This window comes from Trachemys scripta, chromosome 19 (genome assembly GCF_013100865.1).
Source record: "Trachemys scripta elegans isolate TJP31775 chromosome 19, CAS_Tse_1.0, whole genome shotgun sequence".
In the NCBI taxonomy this organism is placed as follows: domain Eukaryota; kingdom Metazoa; phylum Chordata; order Testudines; family Emydidae; genus Trachemys; species Trachemys scripta.
The window spans coordinates 20682266-20700302 of NC_048316.1; the positions used below are offsets into that span (position 1 = coordinate 20682266).

The window sequence follows — 18037 nt, forward strand, 5'->3', positions numbered from 1 at the left end:
GCTTTGTAGGGTGAGAAAAGGGCGCTGAGGGTGGAGAACAAGGACAGTGCGGAAGCGGGGAGGGCAGATGAGCTGAGAGGTAGCTGTGCTGGGGAGCTTCTGCTCTCGACCTCTAGCCTGTAGGCTTATAGGCTGGGGCCAGGCCTGTCCCCTGGGGCCTTTCCAGGGACCCTGGCCTGGCTTCCAGGTTCGGGGGGCAGCCTGGTGTCTGGCAGCAGGACCCATGGAGGGACCTGGGGGGCCAGGACGCAAAGGGGGGGTGAGTCATTCAGGCCGATTGTGCAGCAACCGTTTGCTAATGTGGGTAAAGTGTGTGTGGGGGGGACACACGTAAAGGCTGAGATGCCTCCAACACCCAGATGTTGTTCAGTCTCCTCAGGGCTGCTGGGTTAAGAGGCAGGAACATCTCGGGGTCCCTGTGCTGCTCCCTCAAGCCCGTGGCTCCAGGAATAACATTCGTTTGCCCACCCACTAAAGCAGGATCCCGTGGCACCCAGAGGCAGGCCAGCCTGCCTGTCTGGCATGGGAGAGCCAGAGCGTCTGCAGGGCGACTGTATCCCCTCGTCTGGCCTTTGAGAGAGAGGGAATCTTCGGGGACAGTCACCCCCTCACCTAGAGCAACCCAGGCACCTGCTGAGAGTGGCCTGCCGGGGGGGCTGTGTGGCCAGGGGAAGCGGGGTAGCGTTCTTGCCTATGGTGGGTGACCTGTGTGTGGCGGGGGGCGGGGGGGGGGGGGGGGGGGGGTTGGCTGTGCTGGGAGAGGCATGCCAGGCTTGTGCGAGCCGTCACTAAGAGCCGGGTGTGTCTGTGTCGGTCCCTGTGTCCCGCTGTGTCCACAGAATCCAAAGAGGAGGGGAACCCCCCGAAGCTGAAGTGTGAGCTCTGTGGCCGCGTTGACTTCGCCTACAAGTTCAAGAGGTCCAAACGCTTCTGCTCCATGGCCTGTGCCAAGAGGTAACCACTGCTGAGTGGCGCCTGCCCACCCCCTCTCCCCACCCTATCCCCCACCGAGGGGCGCCAGACCCCACTACCACCACAGCCGCCGAGCAGCATTCCTGGCTCTGCTGCTGGGCAAGGCCCCCTAGCATTGCCCAACTCCTTTGTACATGTCAACCCCACCATAGGGCAAAGCCCCCGAGTCCCGCCCCATCCCTCTCAGCATCATCTGCCCCCCAACATGCTGGCTCCAGGGGCCGGGGTGCTGCCTCGTGCAGGGCTCCCCCAGGCGCCATCTGCACCCATCCTGCCACTGTGGGGAGCGAGGCAGGGTTGTGAGGCTGCTGAACTGAGACCCCATCACTGACCCGCTCCTGGCTCCCCTGGCAGGTACAACGTGGGGTGCACGAAGCGGGTGGGGCTCTTCCACCCTGACCGCAGCAAGCTCCAGAAACCGGGGGCGGCCACGCACGGGCGCCGTCGCACCTGCAAGGGAGCCTTACCTGTCCTCAGCAAGGACACCAAGAAACAGGTGAGCTGCTGTCTACCCCCCGGGGTGGTGATCCTCACCCCCTTCCCTCCCCCAGGAGCTAGTGTATGAGCCTGGGCTGTCCCTTGGCAAATGGCTGCGCCTCTGTGGGCACCCCCTGCTCACCTCAGGGCTGAGGGGCAGGCGCTGCTGCTGGTTCTTGGGCAGATGGGGCTACAATGATCATCACCATCAGTTAGCCCCATTGCCTAGCTGGGAGGGAGGGGCAGTAACATGCGGAGAGGGCATGGGGGCAGGGGGGGAACAGAACCTAAGAACCTCTTGACAGACAATCAACTTTTTGCTGAAGCTGGGACTAGAACTCAGGATTTTGGGCTCCATCCCCCACTCTCTAACCACTAGACTGCACTCCCTTCAGCGCCAGCAATAGACCGCAGGAGCCCTGCCCTGGTTCTGAGGATTACACTGCAGCCCTCCCAGAGGGAGCAATAGGACCTAGGCGTCCCGGCTCCCAGTTGCCTGCAGAGCAGGAGAGACTGGGGAGGTGGGTGTTGCACGGGGCGGGACTGGCCCCTCCACAGGCTGACCTCTCCGCTGCCCCGCAGACGCCGGTGTCCCTCTCCACGGGCTCGGTGCCGCTCTCCGTCACAGCCTCGCTTCAGCTCAACCGCAACCAGGAGGATTCCAGCCGCTGCTCCGATAACTCGAGCTACGAGGAGCCGCTGTCGCCCCTCTCGGCCAGCTCGTCCACCTCACGCCGGCGCCAGGGCGAGCGCGAACTGGAGCTGCCCGACATGCACATGCGGGACCTGGTGGGCATTGGGCACCACTTCCTGCCCAGCGAGCCCACCAAGTGGAATGTGGAGGATGTCTATGAATTCATCCGCTCCTTGCCAGGTGAGGGACCCTCCCGGCCTTGCTCCCCTCCCTGCCACATGGGCCCTGGGCCAGCCAGGGCCTGCAGGATCTTTGAGGCCTGCATGTTGGGGGGGTTGCTTTGCCCACTGCTGACATTCAGCTAGCTCTGGGGTGGAGCCCAGCAGCTGTTCTGTGCTCTCCAGCGGGATGGGCTGGAGTTAGCATGGCAAGGAGCAAAGAGCATGGGGGAGCCATGCTTTGACTTCCAGGGAGAAGCTAGTGAGCTAGGCAGCAGGTTTCAACTAGAGCAAACCACTCTGCCCCCAAATCAGAGAGCTGGTGGCCAGGCTGGGAGGCCCCTCAACAACCACCCTGCCCTCTCTCGCCTGTGCTGACCCTGAGTGTCTGCCTCCAGCGCTGGGGCTTGGACAGGCCACTGCCCCCCCTCTGTCTGAGCGGTCAGTCTGTCCTGCAGGGGTTCCCCCAGGGGCATTCCTGCACCCCTTGACTGCTCCTGGCCTCTGCCGTCAGCATCCCGCTCCTTCGGCCCCACCTGTCACATCGCTGTGAGATGCCCTGACCTGCCCCTGCTGTTCTGTGTGACGCAGGCAGAGGGTTTGTCTGGGCCTCCCTGGGAGGGAGGAGTCTTCCCAACCCCCCTCCACCAGAAACGAGGCGCCCCGGAGTCGTGTGCTGACTGCCCTTCCAGTGGGGGCAGCGGGTCGCGGAGCGTCCCTGCTCCTGCCTCGGGAGCACTGCAGCCACCTGTGGGTGGGACACAGGAGCTATTAAACAGCTCACAGCAAGAGATTGGGCCAGGGACAGAAACACACCTGAGCTAGTTCTGGCCGTGGTGCCTGGGTGCTAAGGTCAGGAGCTGTTCCGTTTTTCTGCCAAGAGGAAGGTCCCAGCCCAACGGGCTGCGTGCAAGGGGACAGCACTCCCTGCCAGTCCTGTTCCCCCGCACTGGCTCAGGCTCCCATCCAGCCCTGAGCCAGCACAGATCTGCTTGGTGTAGGGAGCCGGAGAGGGCAGAGCTGGCCTGGCAGGGAGCAGTGGGTGGCTGGGCTGGCGCCCATGCTGATGGCCTCACTGGCTCCTGCAGGGTGCCAGGAGATTGCAGAGGAGTTCCGCGCCCAGGAGATCGACGGGCAGGCCCTGCTGCTGCTGAAGGAGGATCACCTCATGAGCGCCATGAACATCAAGCTGGGCCCGGCGCTGAAGATCTATGCCCGCATCAGCATGCTCAAGGACTCCTAGAGGCGCCCGCATGCGTGGCATGGGCAGCCCCCCTGGACACTCCCACGCAGGGCAGAGGCACCTGCCTACAGAAGCCCTTTGGGGACTGGCTGTCGCTAGGAGCTGGGGGGATGACATTGGGCCCATGAGCTCCCTGTGGCCCAGAGCACAAAGGGCCCCTGAATCCCAGAGCTGGGGTCTGCCTGGATCCCCGTCTTCCCACCTCCTGGCTGGGGCAGAGGCTGGGTCTTGCGGGGCTGTACATATTCTGTAACATTAGCTTCCCCTCCTGCAGCCCCAGCCTGCCCCATGGTGCACGGGGAGAGGGGGTCATGGCTGCAGGGCAGGCTGGGGCTGTTCAAGGGGCAGTGGCCCCCCTGGCCAGGTGCTGGCTGGCAGTAGGCAGGGCTGGGCGGATTTCCCCTGTACCCGCCTGGCTGTGTGACCCACAGGAGCCCCACTTCCCTCTCCAGCTCCTTAGCTCCCCCCTCCCCCCAAGAACTGCAGACTTGCCACCCCCGGGAGAGGCTGAGGGGCTCGTGCTGGACCCAACCCCCGACTCTCAATGCCAAACAGGACGGTTGCCTTAAAGTTGTGTGTGGTTGTGGTGCCAGGCACTGCCCCCCACCCCCGGCAGGCGGCCAGTTCCTGGGCCCCCGTGTGTGCTCCAAGCCCGTGGCCGAGGCTGCTGGGGGGGGCAGTGTGTCATGTGGCTCAGACTGTTAACGCGGAAGCCAGCATGTCCCACGGGGTGGTGGGGGCCCGGCTCCTGGGACAGCACAGGGGGGAGCAGGCTCCTGGCTGGCTGGGGGGGGAGGGGAAAGAGTGCCCAGTGCCCCTTGGCAGGGGGCTGCATTGCAGCAGGGCCTGCTATGTTCCCTGGGCACGGGCACCGCTGGCCCCAGTGGCCCAAGAGCATCTGTGCTGTGGAGGGGGCAGGGTGGGTGTCCCTCCAGGCTCCTGGTGCCAGTGTAGCGGCTAATGCTAGCAGAGCCGTCCCCCACGCTGGCTTGGGGGGCATCTGCACAGGCCTTCCTGGGGATTCCCTTAGCGCCTGTCCTCAGGCTGCCATAATACGGCCGCAGCTGCCTGTATGCACCAGGGTGGGGGGCTCTAAGCCCCAGTGAGAATCATTCCTCTTTTGAGCCGGGGAGATATGCAGCTCCATCTTCCCCTCCATACGGCAGAGCTGCCGGCTGCAAGCGTCCCCCAGCAGGTAGGGAGCTGCTCCCGGCTCTAGACTGAGGGAGGCTGGGCTGGGAAGGTCTTTTTAAAACCCTTTTTTTCCTGTTGGTTTTTAATAAACGTTACAAAAAACTCCACCAACCTCCGCGCGGGGGCTTTTCTGGGCCTAGGATCAGGCTGGGCACCAGCCACCCTTCTGCTGGTTAGTAACACCAGTGGGGGCTCGGCTGGGTGGAACGTTTCATCGCTGCCCTGCCCGGGGTGGAGACCTGCTACCTGGGGGATGGTTTGACACTGCAGGCTCTGGCAGCGCAGTGTTGGCTCAGGTTTACCCAGTCTCCCCAGTGCTAAGAACGGGGAGGGGGGGGGGGGGGGTGGAGAGAGGGTTGAATGAAAGGGTACAAGGGGGAGAGGAGCCACTGTCCACCCCATGGCGTGGCTGGAGCTCGTGAAATCCACGAGGAAGGGGCAGGGTGAGAGTCGCTGTTCTGTTGGGTTGACACTGAGCAGGGGCCAGAATTCTTCATTTCACTTTTGAAAATGTTTTTCAAAACAAACTTCTAAGCCAGAAAATTGGCTGCCCTCTGCCCCAACCAGCTGGGCCAGGGAAGGGGGCAGAGAGTTGGAAACCACCAAATGAAAGAACACCAAACCCCTTGGAGAGGCCCCAACCAGGAGCAGCCTCCCCCCGAGAGTCCTGGGGTACGTCTTCACTACCCGCGTATTGGCAGGTAGCAATCGATTTATCTGGGATCGATGTATTGCGTCTCATTAAGACTTAATATATCGATCCCCGAACGTGCTCACCATCGACTCCGGAAGTCCACCTGAGCGAGCGGCGGTAGCGCAGTCGAGGCCGTGTGGACCCCAGGTAATTCGATCCAAGATACTTCGACTTCAGCTACGCTCTTCTGAAGTTGTGTATCTTGGATCAGTTCTCCCCAAGTGAAGACCAGCCCCTGGAAAACTTGGGAAACCAACTGGTCTCACAAACCTGCTTTCTGAAAAACACCTGTTTCTTGGCAAAACAGTCAAACTGTCCCCAGTTCTGTTCGTATCCTTCACTCTTCTCCCCCCTCCCCCAAAGTCACAGCCTGGTAGCTGAGCACCTCCCAGTCTTCAGTGGATTTAGCCTCATGTAGGGCAGGGCTATTATCCCTGTGGAGGAAACTGAGGCACAAAAGGCCCAGATCCCTAAAGGTAGGTGGCCACCTAACTCATGTTGAGCTCAATGGAAAATCTCATCTCTGAAGATCTGTGCCTAAGTGTCTTTCCCAGGCAGGGCCTTGCTCCCACGTCTCTCCCAGCCCAGCCTAGAGTGTGGCGCTCACTTGCCCTTGGTGGTGGCAGCACTTTGGATTCTGGCTGCTGGGGGGGCAGCAGGGAGCATGTGCTCCGGGCTGCAGTGCCAAGGAGCTGAGCGCGCTCCGGGGAGTTGCAGGGGCAGTGGTGGCCATGTCAGCGGCCCTTTGCTGAGGCTGCATATGCTGAATGCTCCCGTTGGCTTCAGTGGGAGCAGCTGTAGCATCCGGTCCTGCAAGGTGCCAATAGCGCCGTTCGTGCTGGGGCTCAGGCCCTGCTCAGCTAGCCAACAAGTCCAAAGCCCCCCCAACCCTGGCTCAGTACCCTCCCCCCACCCCCTTCGCTTGCAAGGGTCAAAGCAGGAGTGCTGGTGGGGGCTTAGCACCTCATTAGACTAGAGAGTCTGGCAGCTTAGCCCCCCCCCCCCCCCTCAGCTGGAGTTTAGGAGCAGGTTAAATCTCCCTCTGGACGTTTCTTGGCTCTGACCGGTGCTGGGGGCCACGGGGCGAGGAGGGCACAACACTGCAGGGTTCCACGCAGTCTGTGCCGCTGCTCAAGGTTTCCACACCTGGGGGTAAGTTGCAGGTTAACCTCGACACGCGGGGAGGCCTTGCAAACTGCCCAGGGAATGACACAGCGGGCGTGGGAGAGGGTAGAAATACGAGCCAGGCCACGCATGGTGGGTGCTTTAGAAATGGGTCTGATGGAGTCAGCCTACAGCCCACTGACCAAGGGAGAGCTAGTGCACGTAGGGGCTGCACCGGGCAGGAGGCACCGTGGAGTGGCCATGGCTGGTGCTGGAGTGTGGGACAACCAAAGGGGTTCAGAGGCGAGCAGCGGAGGAGCTAGGCCATATGCTGGAGGAGGGGATGTGAGACCCTTCTACAGCTCGGGGAGAGCGAGAGCACCTTGGAGAGAGCGTTAGTCATAGTGGTAGCACTGCCAGTGCCCAGGGAAGATCTGGACCATGGAGCCAAGCAGGTGGCCTGGCCTAGGGCAAGTCACCGGAGCCTGGGCTGCGGGCAATGCTCCTGCCCTGCCTGGGGCTAGCCTGGATGAGACACCTCTCCCCTCCTCTGGTTTCACGGCCTAGGGCCCCTGCCTGAGCGTGGTCAACGTGGGTCTCCAAGAGGTGCTGCTCTCACCTGCTGGCACTGCCAGCGCATCGTAGCTGGAGTGGGTAGGTGGCAAGCCTGCTGCCTGCAATAATGGGGTGCTTGGGGGAACTTCAGTCTGACAACCTAGAGGAGAGCATGGCGATAACCAAGGTACTGAGCAATAGGGAAAGGGTTAAATCTGCTGGGTGGGGGCATGATCCCCAGGTACAAGCCCAAGGGGAGGGGCCCATTGAGGGGATGCCTGGGGAGAGTTTAGCCCACTTTGCAGTTTGCCTGGGGATCTATGAACACAAAGGGTTAATTGGCTGCCCCTGGGAAAGCCCATTTGATTTCAGTGGGGCGGGGGATGGTGCACATCCTTGGCAGGGGCAGCTGAGCTCATCCCCATGGCAACTAGCCCCCTCCACCCTGTTACAGGCTAAGCCTGGGGCTGCCTCTGCGTGTCGAGCCTCTGCTGACACCTCCTGACTGTGCATGGAAACGGCAGTGCTGCAATGGCACTATGGGTCTGTCCACACTGCAGTGGCAGCCTGGGGGTTAAACTTGGCTAGCCCTCCCTTCTGTCTACACACAAATCGCACTAACCCAGGGATTGGGCCCAATGGGGGTGGGGAGTCTGAGCCTGAGTCAAGCTGGGACCCAGGGTTCAAGCCCTGTTTTGCAGTGTAGATGCAATGTCGAATAGAGGGGAACGATCACGTTCCTCAATCTGCTGGCAATGCCCTACTTATACAGCCCAAAATGCCGTTAGCCTTCTTGGCAACAAGAGCACACTGTTGACTCATATCCAGCTTCTCGTCCACTGTGACCCCTAGGTCCTTTTCTGCAGAACTGCTACCTAGCCATTCGGTCCCTAGTCTGTAGAAGTGCATGGGATTCTTCCGTCCTAAGTGCAGGACTCTGCACTTGTCCTTGTTGAACCTCATCAGGGTTTTTTTTGGCCCAATCCTCTAATTTGTCTAGGTCCCTCTATATCCGATCCCTACCCTCTAGTGTATCTACCACGCCTCCTAGTTTAGTGTCATCTGCAAACTTGCTGAGAGTGCAGTCCACACCATCCTCCAGATCATTAATAAAGATATTAAACAAAACCGGCCCCAGGACCGACCCTTGGGGCACTCTGCTTGAAACTGGCTGCCAACTAGACATGGAGCCACTGATCACTACCCGTTGAGCCCGACGATCTAGCCAGCTTTCTATCCACCTTACAGTCCATTCATCCAGCCCATACTTCTTTAACTTGGCGGCAAGAATACTGTGGGAGACCGTATCAAAAGCTTTGCTAAAGTCAAGGAATAACACATCCACTGCTTTCCCCTCATCCACAGAGCCAGTTATCTCATCATAGAAGGCAATTAGGTTAGTCAGGCATGACTTCCCCTTCGTGAATCCCACAGGGTGACTTTCCTTATCCTCTGGACAGTCAAGTTTGTTGGATAGATTCATAGACTGTAAGGCCAGAAGGGACCATCGTGATCATCTAATCTGACCTGCACGCTGCAAGCCACAGAACCCCACCCCCCCACTCCTGTAACAGACCCCTCACCTCTGGCTGAGTTACTGAAGGCTTCAAATCATGGTTTAAAGACTTCAAATTACAGAGAATTCACCATTTACACTAGTTTAAATTTGCAAGTGACCTTATGCCCCATGCTGCAGAAGAAGGTGAAAAAAACTCCAGGGTCTCTGCCAATCTGACCCAGGGGAAATTCCTTCCCCATCCCAAATATGGTGATCAGTTAGACCCTGAGCTTGTGGGCAAGACCCTCCAGGCAGACACCTGGGAAAGAATTCTCTGTAGTAACTCTGTAGTAACTCTAGTGTCCCATCACTGGCCATTGGGGATATTTGCTGCTAACAGTCACAGATCGGCTACATGCCATTGTAGGAAGTCCCATCATACCATCCCCTCCACAAATGTATCAAGCTCATTCATAGACTCATAGAAACAGAACGGGAAGGGCCCTCGAGAGGTGATCTAGTCCAGGCCCCTGCACTCATGGCAGGACTAAGTATTATCTAGACCATCCCTGACAGGGGTTTGTCCAACCTGCTCTTAAAAAGCCCCAGTGATGGAGATTCCACAACCTCCCTAGGCAATTTATTCCAGTGCTTAACCACTCTGACACTGAAGTTTTTCCTAATGTCCAACCTAAACTGCCCTTGCTGCAATTTAAGCCCATTGCTTCTTGTCCGATCCTCAGCGATTAAGAAAAAACAATTTTCTCCCTCCTTGTAACAATCGTTCCTCGCCCTTTCCTTACCAGTCGCCGACAAGGGTCGGCTGACAGACTCAGGCATCTACGGCTCTGCCCTGGTCGCCGGAAGGGCAGTGGTCCGACTCGGAGGGAGAATTCAGCCCCTCACCTAGGAGAGGCGAATCACCGACAGCCTGTGAGACCGGCATGGCCCCGGTGGCGGCGGCGTGGCGGCAGCAGGGACAGTGGCCAGTATCAATACGGGAGTCCAGGGCGTGCAGGTCCCATATTCCCACCGTTCTTCTCAGGCCACATCGAACAAACTGCCTCCGGCCCAGCCTTGGGCACTGGGGCCCGCGGGAGCGGCGCAGCAGGCCCAAGGAGCCGTCCCCAGACAGGCAAGGGGAAGCCGCCCCTCGCCCTGCGGTGCAGTCATCTTCGTCGCCTCTGGACGTGGCGGTGGCAGGCCCCTCGCCAGGGCCGACCCTAGCTATTCTGGGGCCTGCAGTGGGGGGGCCAGGCCTCTGCGAGGTCAGCGTGGGGGGCTGTCCCCAGGCCTCCGTGATGGGGGGCTGGCTTGGAGGGCAGGGGGGAACCACCCCCCAGCACTCACCAGCGGCGCGGCTGGGGCTGGGTCGCTGCACTTCCCGCCACCAATGAGTGCAGGGCCAACCCTGTTGCAGAGCTCAGGGGAGTGGGGGCGGGGCTGGGGCAGAGCAGGGGGCGGGAAGAGGCGGGGCTTGGGTGCAGCAGGGGTGGGACCATGGGGAAGAGACGGGGCAGGGGCTGAAAGAGCACGTAGTTGCGCAGGGCACCAGGAAATGTGATGCCCCAAATTTCCTGGTGCCCTATGCAGCTGCGTACTTTGTGTATGGGTAAGGACGGCCCTGCCCCTCACAAGCGAGCAGCCCCCCGATGATTTCAAGGAGCACCAGGCCCTGCTTAGAAGGGTGGCTGCCAACCTGAACTTGGAGGTCGAGGAGCTAGTGGAGGAGTCCAACGACCTCTTCAGCATCATCCCCTCCTCCACCCCGGCCCTGGTTGCGTTGCCCGTTCACCCTAGGGACCTGAAAATTGCCAAGTCTGTGTGACAGGACCCCCTCTTCCATTCTGCCTACCAAGAAAGCGGAAAAGAAATATGTCCCAGCAAAGGGATTTGAATAGCTGTACATCCACCCTCCTGCAGGGTCCCTGGCAGTGTCCGCCATCAATGAAAGGGCCAGGCAGGGCCAGGCCAGTGGCACACCCAAAAATAAAGACACCAAGACTTTATTTGGACTTGTTTGGCTGGAAAATTTATTCAACGGCCAGCCTGCAATTCCGGGCGTCTCTCCATCAGGCCCTGCTAGGCAGGTACAACATCAACCTGTGCCACCTTCCAGTCCTTGGGCCTGCACCCCCCTCAACAGGCTAAAACCCAATTCCAGCTGCTGCCTCCTCCACCTCCGTCAATGTCGTGGGGTCCCCCCCAGTCCAGCTCCTACGGAAAGAGAGAGAAAGACAAGGGGGTGAAGTGACGGTTCCCTGCATCATCCCGCTCCTCTGCCCAGCCTGGCGCCTCCGGAGACCAGGGCAGCCAGAAATGGGCATTTTGAGGATGCGGCTGAGGATGCCACTGCCCAGGATCCAGCCCCCTTTTTCCTCGACTGTCTACACCCCTTCCGGTCGGCCTGGTCTCCGCTGCCCTCGGACCGTTGGGTGCGCGACACAATTTCTTCGGGCTATACCCTACAATTCCTGGATTATCCAGCTATTGAATTACCACCATATCGGCCTGATCCTGCAGGGGGGGGGTGTGGAGGGCTGATATTGCTGGGCCCAATTCTGCAGGCCGCCCCATTTTTTCACCCCTGGCGGCTCTGCACCCTGGGCAGCTTCCCCACTCACCCCATCCTAGTTATGACCCTGCTGGCACGAGCCAGCTACACCCCTTTGCCATGCCACCTCATGGGGAGTAGTTCACACACCTGGAGTCACGTACGCCTCATGCTTCCATGCGGTCCCATGCAGCAGCCCAGAACGCCAAGATCTCTGAGTGGCTCACAGACCGACTGGAGGAGAGGGAGCCCTTGGGGACCCCGGCCCAGTCCTGCAGCAAAGCAAAGGGATAACGCCAGGGAGCAACAGCCCCAGGCCCTCCAGCAATGGTCCTCGTATCTGCGCCTGTTGTGGAGAGACGGGCTGGGAGGCCACCCCTGAACCTGGTGTGTTCTGAACAGCACCTCCGGCAGCCAGCAACCACTGACCTTGGGCAGGAGATCGCCCTGGACTGCCAGGAGCTCTTCAGCGGCAAGGCAGGGCAGAGACTGCCCCCTAAACCCAGGCGGAGATTCAGTTTGACAGCACACACCTCTGCCAGTCAGTATTAGGGGCTGTATCACAATACCATTAAATAAGGGGATTTAAACCACCATCAGGGCACCCCCATGTGGGGCAGATGTGAGCTGGGAGCTGCCCTTCATCCAGGGCAGGCCCACAACATTTTGGCACCTGAGGCGGGGAGCTCAAATGACGCCTCCATACCCCCTCGCTTGGGCCAAAACTTTGAAAGGTTTCAATTCTGCCTTCTTCCTGTTCTACTCCTCTCATGGTACTGCTCTCCTACCTACCCCAGTAAAGGAGAACTAGCAACTTAAAATGCCTTGTTCAAAAATTTTAAGTAACATTTTACTTTCAAACGCCTGAACAGCAAATGTAACTTTTCTTGTCTGCATAGTAAACACTGGCATTTTAATCTGTTTGAATAATCCAAGTGGTGCTTTCTGTGCCTTCTTGGTTGCAAAGATTTGAACTGCTTCCTGAAGGTCCACAGTCTGGGCCAGCTCATGCTCTATTGCTGGGGCGGGCAAACTTTTTGGCCTGAGGGCCGCATCAGGTTTCATAAATTGTATGGAGGGCCTGTTAGGGGAGGAGGTTGTGGCCCAGCCCCCATCTCCTATCTGCCCCCTCCCTGGGACTCCTGCCCCATCCAACCCCGCTGTTCCCTGATGGCCCCTCTGGGACCCCTGCCCCATCCACACAGCCCCACTCCCTCTCCCCTGACTGCCTCCGGACCCCCACTGCCCCATCCAACCCCTCCTCTCATTCCTGACTGCCTCCCTGGGACCCCTGCCCCATCCAACCACCCCTTCTTCCTGTCCCCTGACTGCCCCCGAAACCCCTGCCCCTGACTGCCCCCTGCCGCCTCATCCAACCCCCCCTTTCATTCCTGACTGCCCCCCCGGGACCCCTGCCCCCATTCAACCCCCCTATTCCCCCCCCGACCCCTATCCACACCCCCACCCCCCAGGGCCGGCTTTAGGACCTGCGGGGCCCAATTCGAATATCTGGCGGCGGTCCAGGTCTTCGGCGGCACTTTGGCGGCGGGGGGTCCTTCAGTGCCACAGAAGACCCGGAGCCGAGTGAAGGACCCCCCGCCGCCGAAGTGCCGCCGAAGACCCAAAGCGGATCCCCCGCCGCCGGGTGAGTAAAAAAAATTAAAAAGGTGCCTAAGGGGCCCTCTTAGGCGTGGGGCCCGATTCCGGGGAATTGGGGGAATCGGCCTAAAGCCGGCCCTGCGCCCCTGACCACCACTGCGAACTCCCCTGCCCTCTATCCAACCCCCCCGCCCCACTCCCTGCCTCCTTACCGTGCTGCCTGGAGCACTGGTAGTTGGCGGCGCTACAGCCGCACCGCCCGGCTGGAGCCAAGCCACGCTGCTGCCGCCACCACACAGCACAGAGACCGGGTCAGGCCGGGCCCTGCAGCTGCACTGCCCCAGGAGCTCACAGCCCCACTGCCCAGAGCATTGCGCCGGCGGCGGAGCAAGCGAGCGGAGGCTGCGGGGGAGGGAAACTGTTACGGGAAGTGTTAGAAGTATGCGCAGAGCAACAAAAGCATTTGGAAAGAGGGTGGTCATCTTATTTGTGCACATATATTCCAGAACAGCCTTTGGAGTTGATCCTGCTGAAATGTATTTTGAAAGGGCTTTCAGTTCATCACCTAAATTACTCGCATCAATATCGCGCATGTCATCATGTGTCAACCCTGTCTCTAGTGCCCTGCATTGCTGGTGTAGGTCTTCTTCAGGTATAGTGAGGAGTTTTGGAATATCATACAACATCCCAAATATACTGCTGTGTTCCTTGAGCTGCATGAAACGTTCTTCAACTGACTGTATTGCACAATCTAGCACCTGGTTAAAGAATTCAACTTTGAATTGCTGTTTAGGGTCTCTTATGGGATTATCCTGTGCCTCATAATCAAAATGTCTTCTTCTTTGGTAACTCTTGTATTCTTGAACGGGTGGGAAAATAGCTTCAGTGTGAAGTTCCTCTGCCAGCTTCTGTGCACTCTTCAGAACGTTTTGAAATCCGTCATCTGACCGGTAAGACTGTAGGAATGACTTTGCTTTGTCCAGTTGTTCCATTGCTCCAGATATATCAAGGTCAACACCTTGGAGTCTCTTGCTTTCAACATTTATTTCAAACAGTATGTCATGCCACAACACAGCCACACAGAAATTTGAAGTTATGTATGTTTCTGGTGATTCCATTCCCCTCTGCCACTGTTCTCCCACAAACAGATCCTGTCATAGCATTATCCTCCATAATGGCAACTATGGCATCCTCTATCTTCCCAATTTGGTGTTTGATAGGCTTTATCGCCTCCACTCGACTTTCCCATCGTGTGGCACTCAGTGGTTTCAGTGTCAGAGAGGATGTTCCCAGATGCTGCTTCAAAATGTGCCATCGATGAGTTGATGCAGAGAAAAACACATAGATGCTTTGAATTACATTAAAAAATTCAGCAGCCTCACTAGAAGCTGATGCTGCATCACTGACCACCAAGTTCAATGAATGAGAACTGCATGGGACAAAAAAAGCTCCAGGGTTTAACTCTCGGATCCGTGTCTGCACTCCTCTGTTCTTTCCTCTCAGGTTGGCACCATTATGTACCGTAGCCCTGACTTCTCATGTCAGCTATCGCAATTCCCATATCTTCCATCTTTTTAAGAAGCACATTTGTAATACCAGCTCCTGTAGTATCATCAATGTCAATAAATTCTAGAAAATGCTCTCTGACAGTCACCATTGCAGGGACATTTTCACTAGGTTCTGTTGTTGTTACAAAACGCACCATTAAAGTCATTTGTTCCATATGGCTGATGTCAGGTGTGCAGTCCAGAATAACAGAGTCATATCTTGCTGACTTCAGATCTGCCACAATCTTCTGTTTGACTTTTGTTGCCAGTAACTGTATGATCTCATTTTGAATTGTTTTTCCCAGGTAGTGGTGTGTGTACATTTCTTGGGTGGTGACTCTTCTTAGATGCTCCTGGAGTACAGCATCAAACTCAGCCATCAGCTCCACAATTTTAAAGAAGTTTCCATTGTTTGGCACATACGGCTGATCTGAACAGGGCCGGCTCCAGGCACCAGCTTCTCAAGCAGGTGCTTGGGGCAGCCGTTCCGGACAGGGGCGGTAGTTCCAGGTATTCGTCGGCAATTCGGCGGAGGGTCCGTCACTCCGCCTGGGAGTGAAGGACCTCCCGCCAAATTGCCGCCGCAGATCGCGATCGCGGCTTTTTTTTTAGATCGCGATCGCGGCTTTTTTTTTAGATCGCGACTTTTTTTTTTTTTTTTTTTTGGTTTTGGCTGCTTGGGGCGGCCAAAACCCTGGAGCCGGCCCTGGATCTGAAGTGCCACGCAGTGCTAGGTTTTGGGTAGCAAGCATTCTCACAATGGCAATGAGCCTTTTCAGGACATTTTGCCAGTAAAGAAACTCTGATGCAATCTTCTCTTGATGCTGATCATCTATGATGGCCTTTAACCTTAGTCTCATCTCAAGCTCTTTCCACCTATGGAATGCTCTCTGGTGATTTGCTGCCTTCTCATGGCATGCCAGATTTCTAGCCAGATTTTTCCAGTCCTTTGTTCCTGTAGAACCCAATGTGGCTGGAACATTAGACTGGAAGAGTTTGCAACAAAAACAGTATGCAGCATTCTGGGTTTTTGAGTACATAAGCCATGGCCTCTCCACTTTGTCACCATTGGGGATTTCACACCAGTAATGTGTTGGATGGAAACTTCTATTTTCATTGTCTTTGGGGAACATGAAGTTTTTCACTTGCTGGGCCCATGCAGTACAAGGAAGTCCCTCAGGCTACTGCTCAAGTCCTGGATCATCTACACTTAAGGAACTAAACTCAGCAGCAGCTGTTTCTTGCACCTCCACCACACTCTTCTCTGATCGACACTTTTCTTCAGGAATGTGCATGGTTACACACTCTCTCTCCCTGCAGCTCCTGCTGCTTTCTGTTATTCCCTCTCACCTCTTCTCCTGCCTGCCTGTTATGTCTCTTGTGCCCTCCTTCCTCCAGCACAGCACTCCACCATCTCTGTGCATCTGGAGCAGAGAGAATACATATGCACCAGCAGCAGACACAATTGTCTACACTCTGGGTCCTGGTGGCCCCCCCCCTCTCGTCTGGCATCTGAGGCTGCCGCCTCAGTTTGCCTCATGGTAAGGCCAGTCCTGCCTTCACCTGCTCAAAAAGAAGAACAGGAGTACTTGTGGCACCTTACGGAGTATTGGGGGAGTCAGGGCCCTGCACCCCCAGCTTCCTGCGATTCACCATGACTCTCAGCCAGCCAGTAAAGCAGAAGGTTTATTTGGATGACAGGAATACAGTCCAAGACAGGTCTTGCAGGCACAGACAACAGGGACCCCCTCAGTTAGGTCCATCTTGGGGTCCCAAGGCATCCCAGCCCAGCCCCCCTTGGGAGGTCAGAGCCATCTCTGCCTCCCAGCCATCTCTCCAGCCTGCTTCCCACACTCTTCCTTCAGCGACCCCTCCCACAGCCTTTGTTCAGTTTCCCGGGCTCAGGAGTCACCTGGCCTTCAACCCCTTCCTGGGTTCTCATGTTACACTCAGGAATGCGGCCCCGGGCAGATCCCATCCTCCAATGCAGACTATCCCAGCACACTCCCCTGTCAGCATTCACAGACCACAGTGAGAACAGGCCCAGTTCGTCACAGTGGCACCTTAGAGACTAACAAATTTATTAGAGCATAAGCTTTCGTGGACTACAGCCCACTTCTTCGGATGCATATAGAATGGAACATAATATTGAGGAGATATATATACACACATACAGAGAGCATGAACAGGTGGGAGTTGTCTTACCAACTCTGAGAGGCCAATTAATTAAGAGAAAAAAAACTTTTGAAGTGATAATCAAGCTAGCCGAGTACAGACAGTGTGATAAGAAGTGTGAGAATACTTACAAGGGGAGATAGATTCAATGTTTGTAATGGCTCAGCCATTCCCAGTCCTTATTCAAACCGGAGTTGATTGTGTCTAGTTTGCATATCAATTCTAGCTCAGCAGTCTCTCTTTGGAGTCTGTTTTTGAAGTTTTTCTTTTGTAATATAGCCACCCGCAGGTCTGTCACTGAATGACCAGACAGGTTAAAGTGTTCTCCCACTGGTTTTTGAGTATTTTGATTCCTGATGTCAGATTTGTGTCCATTAATTCTTTTGCGTAGAGACTGTCCGGTTTGGCCAGTGTACATGGCAGAGGGGCATTGCTGGCACATGATGGCATATATCACATTGGTAGATGTGCAGGTGAACGAGCCCCTGATGGTATGGCTGATGTGATTAGGTCCTATGATGATGTCACTTGAATAGATATGTGGACAGAGTTGGCATCGGGGTTTGTTACAAGGATAGGTTCCTGGGTTAGTGGTTTTGTTCAGTGATGTGTGGTTGCTGGTGAGTATTTGCTTTAGGTTGGGGGGTTGTCTGTAAGCGAGGACAGGTCTGTCTCCCAAGACCTGCTCAGTTTTTATTGCCTCCCTCTGACCCCCCAGCCCCCAACTGGCCCTAGAGTGCTCAAAATGGCATCCTCACCAGAGAATTTACTCTCCAGAGTGTTTATTTCTCTGAAATATCAAATCCCACAACCATCGGCAAATGTGCCACCCCATCCCCTGCTGCTTAATGCCACCTTCCCTCCTGGTCAACGGCCGTAACACCCTCTGCCCCCTCTGCCCAAGATGGCGTCACTCGGGGGGGATAAAAATCAAATGCATTGTCTGGCAGGAACGTTTATTGTAGCAGCATGTGCAGAAAGAGAAAAAGCAACAGGAAAAGTGCCCTGCCTCATAGTGTGGTCAGTGCCCGAGCGTTTCGCTGCCTTTACATTTTACGGGATAAATTGCCCTAATTTGGCTAGAGACGTGTCAAATGCAAAGTGTTCTAAGATATTTGTGGCTATTTTTACTCCCACCCCGTGGTTCAGAACAATGACTGCAAAAGTCTAGTATTTTACTGTGTACTTTGTACTGACCTGCTGGTGACAGAAAGGACAACGTAAGGCAAAGAGAGTGCGCGATTCTGGCGCACACATTGCAAGGAAAGGCAGATGGCTTGGGGCTGCCAATACAGATAGAACCAGAGGGTTAGCAGGGACCACAAGGGTCATCTAGCCTAAGCCCCTGCCAAGATGCAGGATTTGTTGCGTCTAAGGCCTTGTCTGCACAACAAGGTTTTGTCGACAAAAGTTATCAGTGGAGGTGTACACCTGGAAATGCTCTTCCCACTGATGTAACTCCCCTGCTAGGACAACATAATAAAACCACCTCCCTGAGCAGCATAGAGCTTTTTGTGACGTAGTTAGAGCAATGTAGCATCCGTGTAGACACCTTGCTTGGTTATGTCGCCCT

The 18037-nt window shown here is 56.5% G+C and overlaps 1 protein-coding gene across 6 annotated transcripts in view; it reads left to right on the forward strand.

The window, feature by feature from the left end:
• The window catches only part of PHC2 (polyhomeotic homolog 2), a 135658-nt gene extending 130813 nt beyond the window's left edge, over nt 1–4845 (forward strand). For all 6 annotated transcript variants that reach the window (XM_034753269.1, XM_034753271.1, XM_034753272.1 and 3 more), the window contains 4 exons: nt 840–954; nt 1327–1468; nt 2032–2323; nt 3390–4845. In XM_034753269.1, coding sequence (XP_034609160.1) covers nt 840–954; nt 1327–1468; nt 2032–2323; nt 3390–3544 — 704 coding nt within the window. In that variant the 3' untranslated portion in view covers nt 3545–4845. The remainder of the gene's footprint in view (nt 1–839; nt 955–1326; nt 1469–2031; nt 2324–3389) is intronic.
• Nucleotides 4846–18037: the final 13192 nt, after the last annotated feature.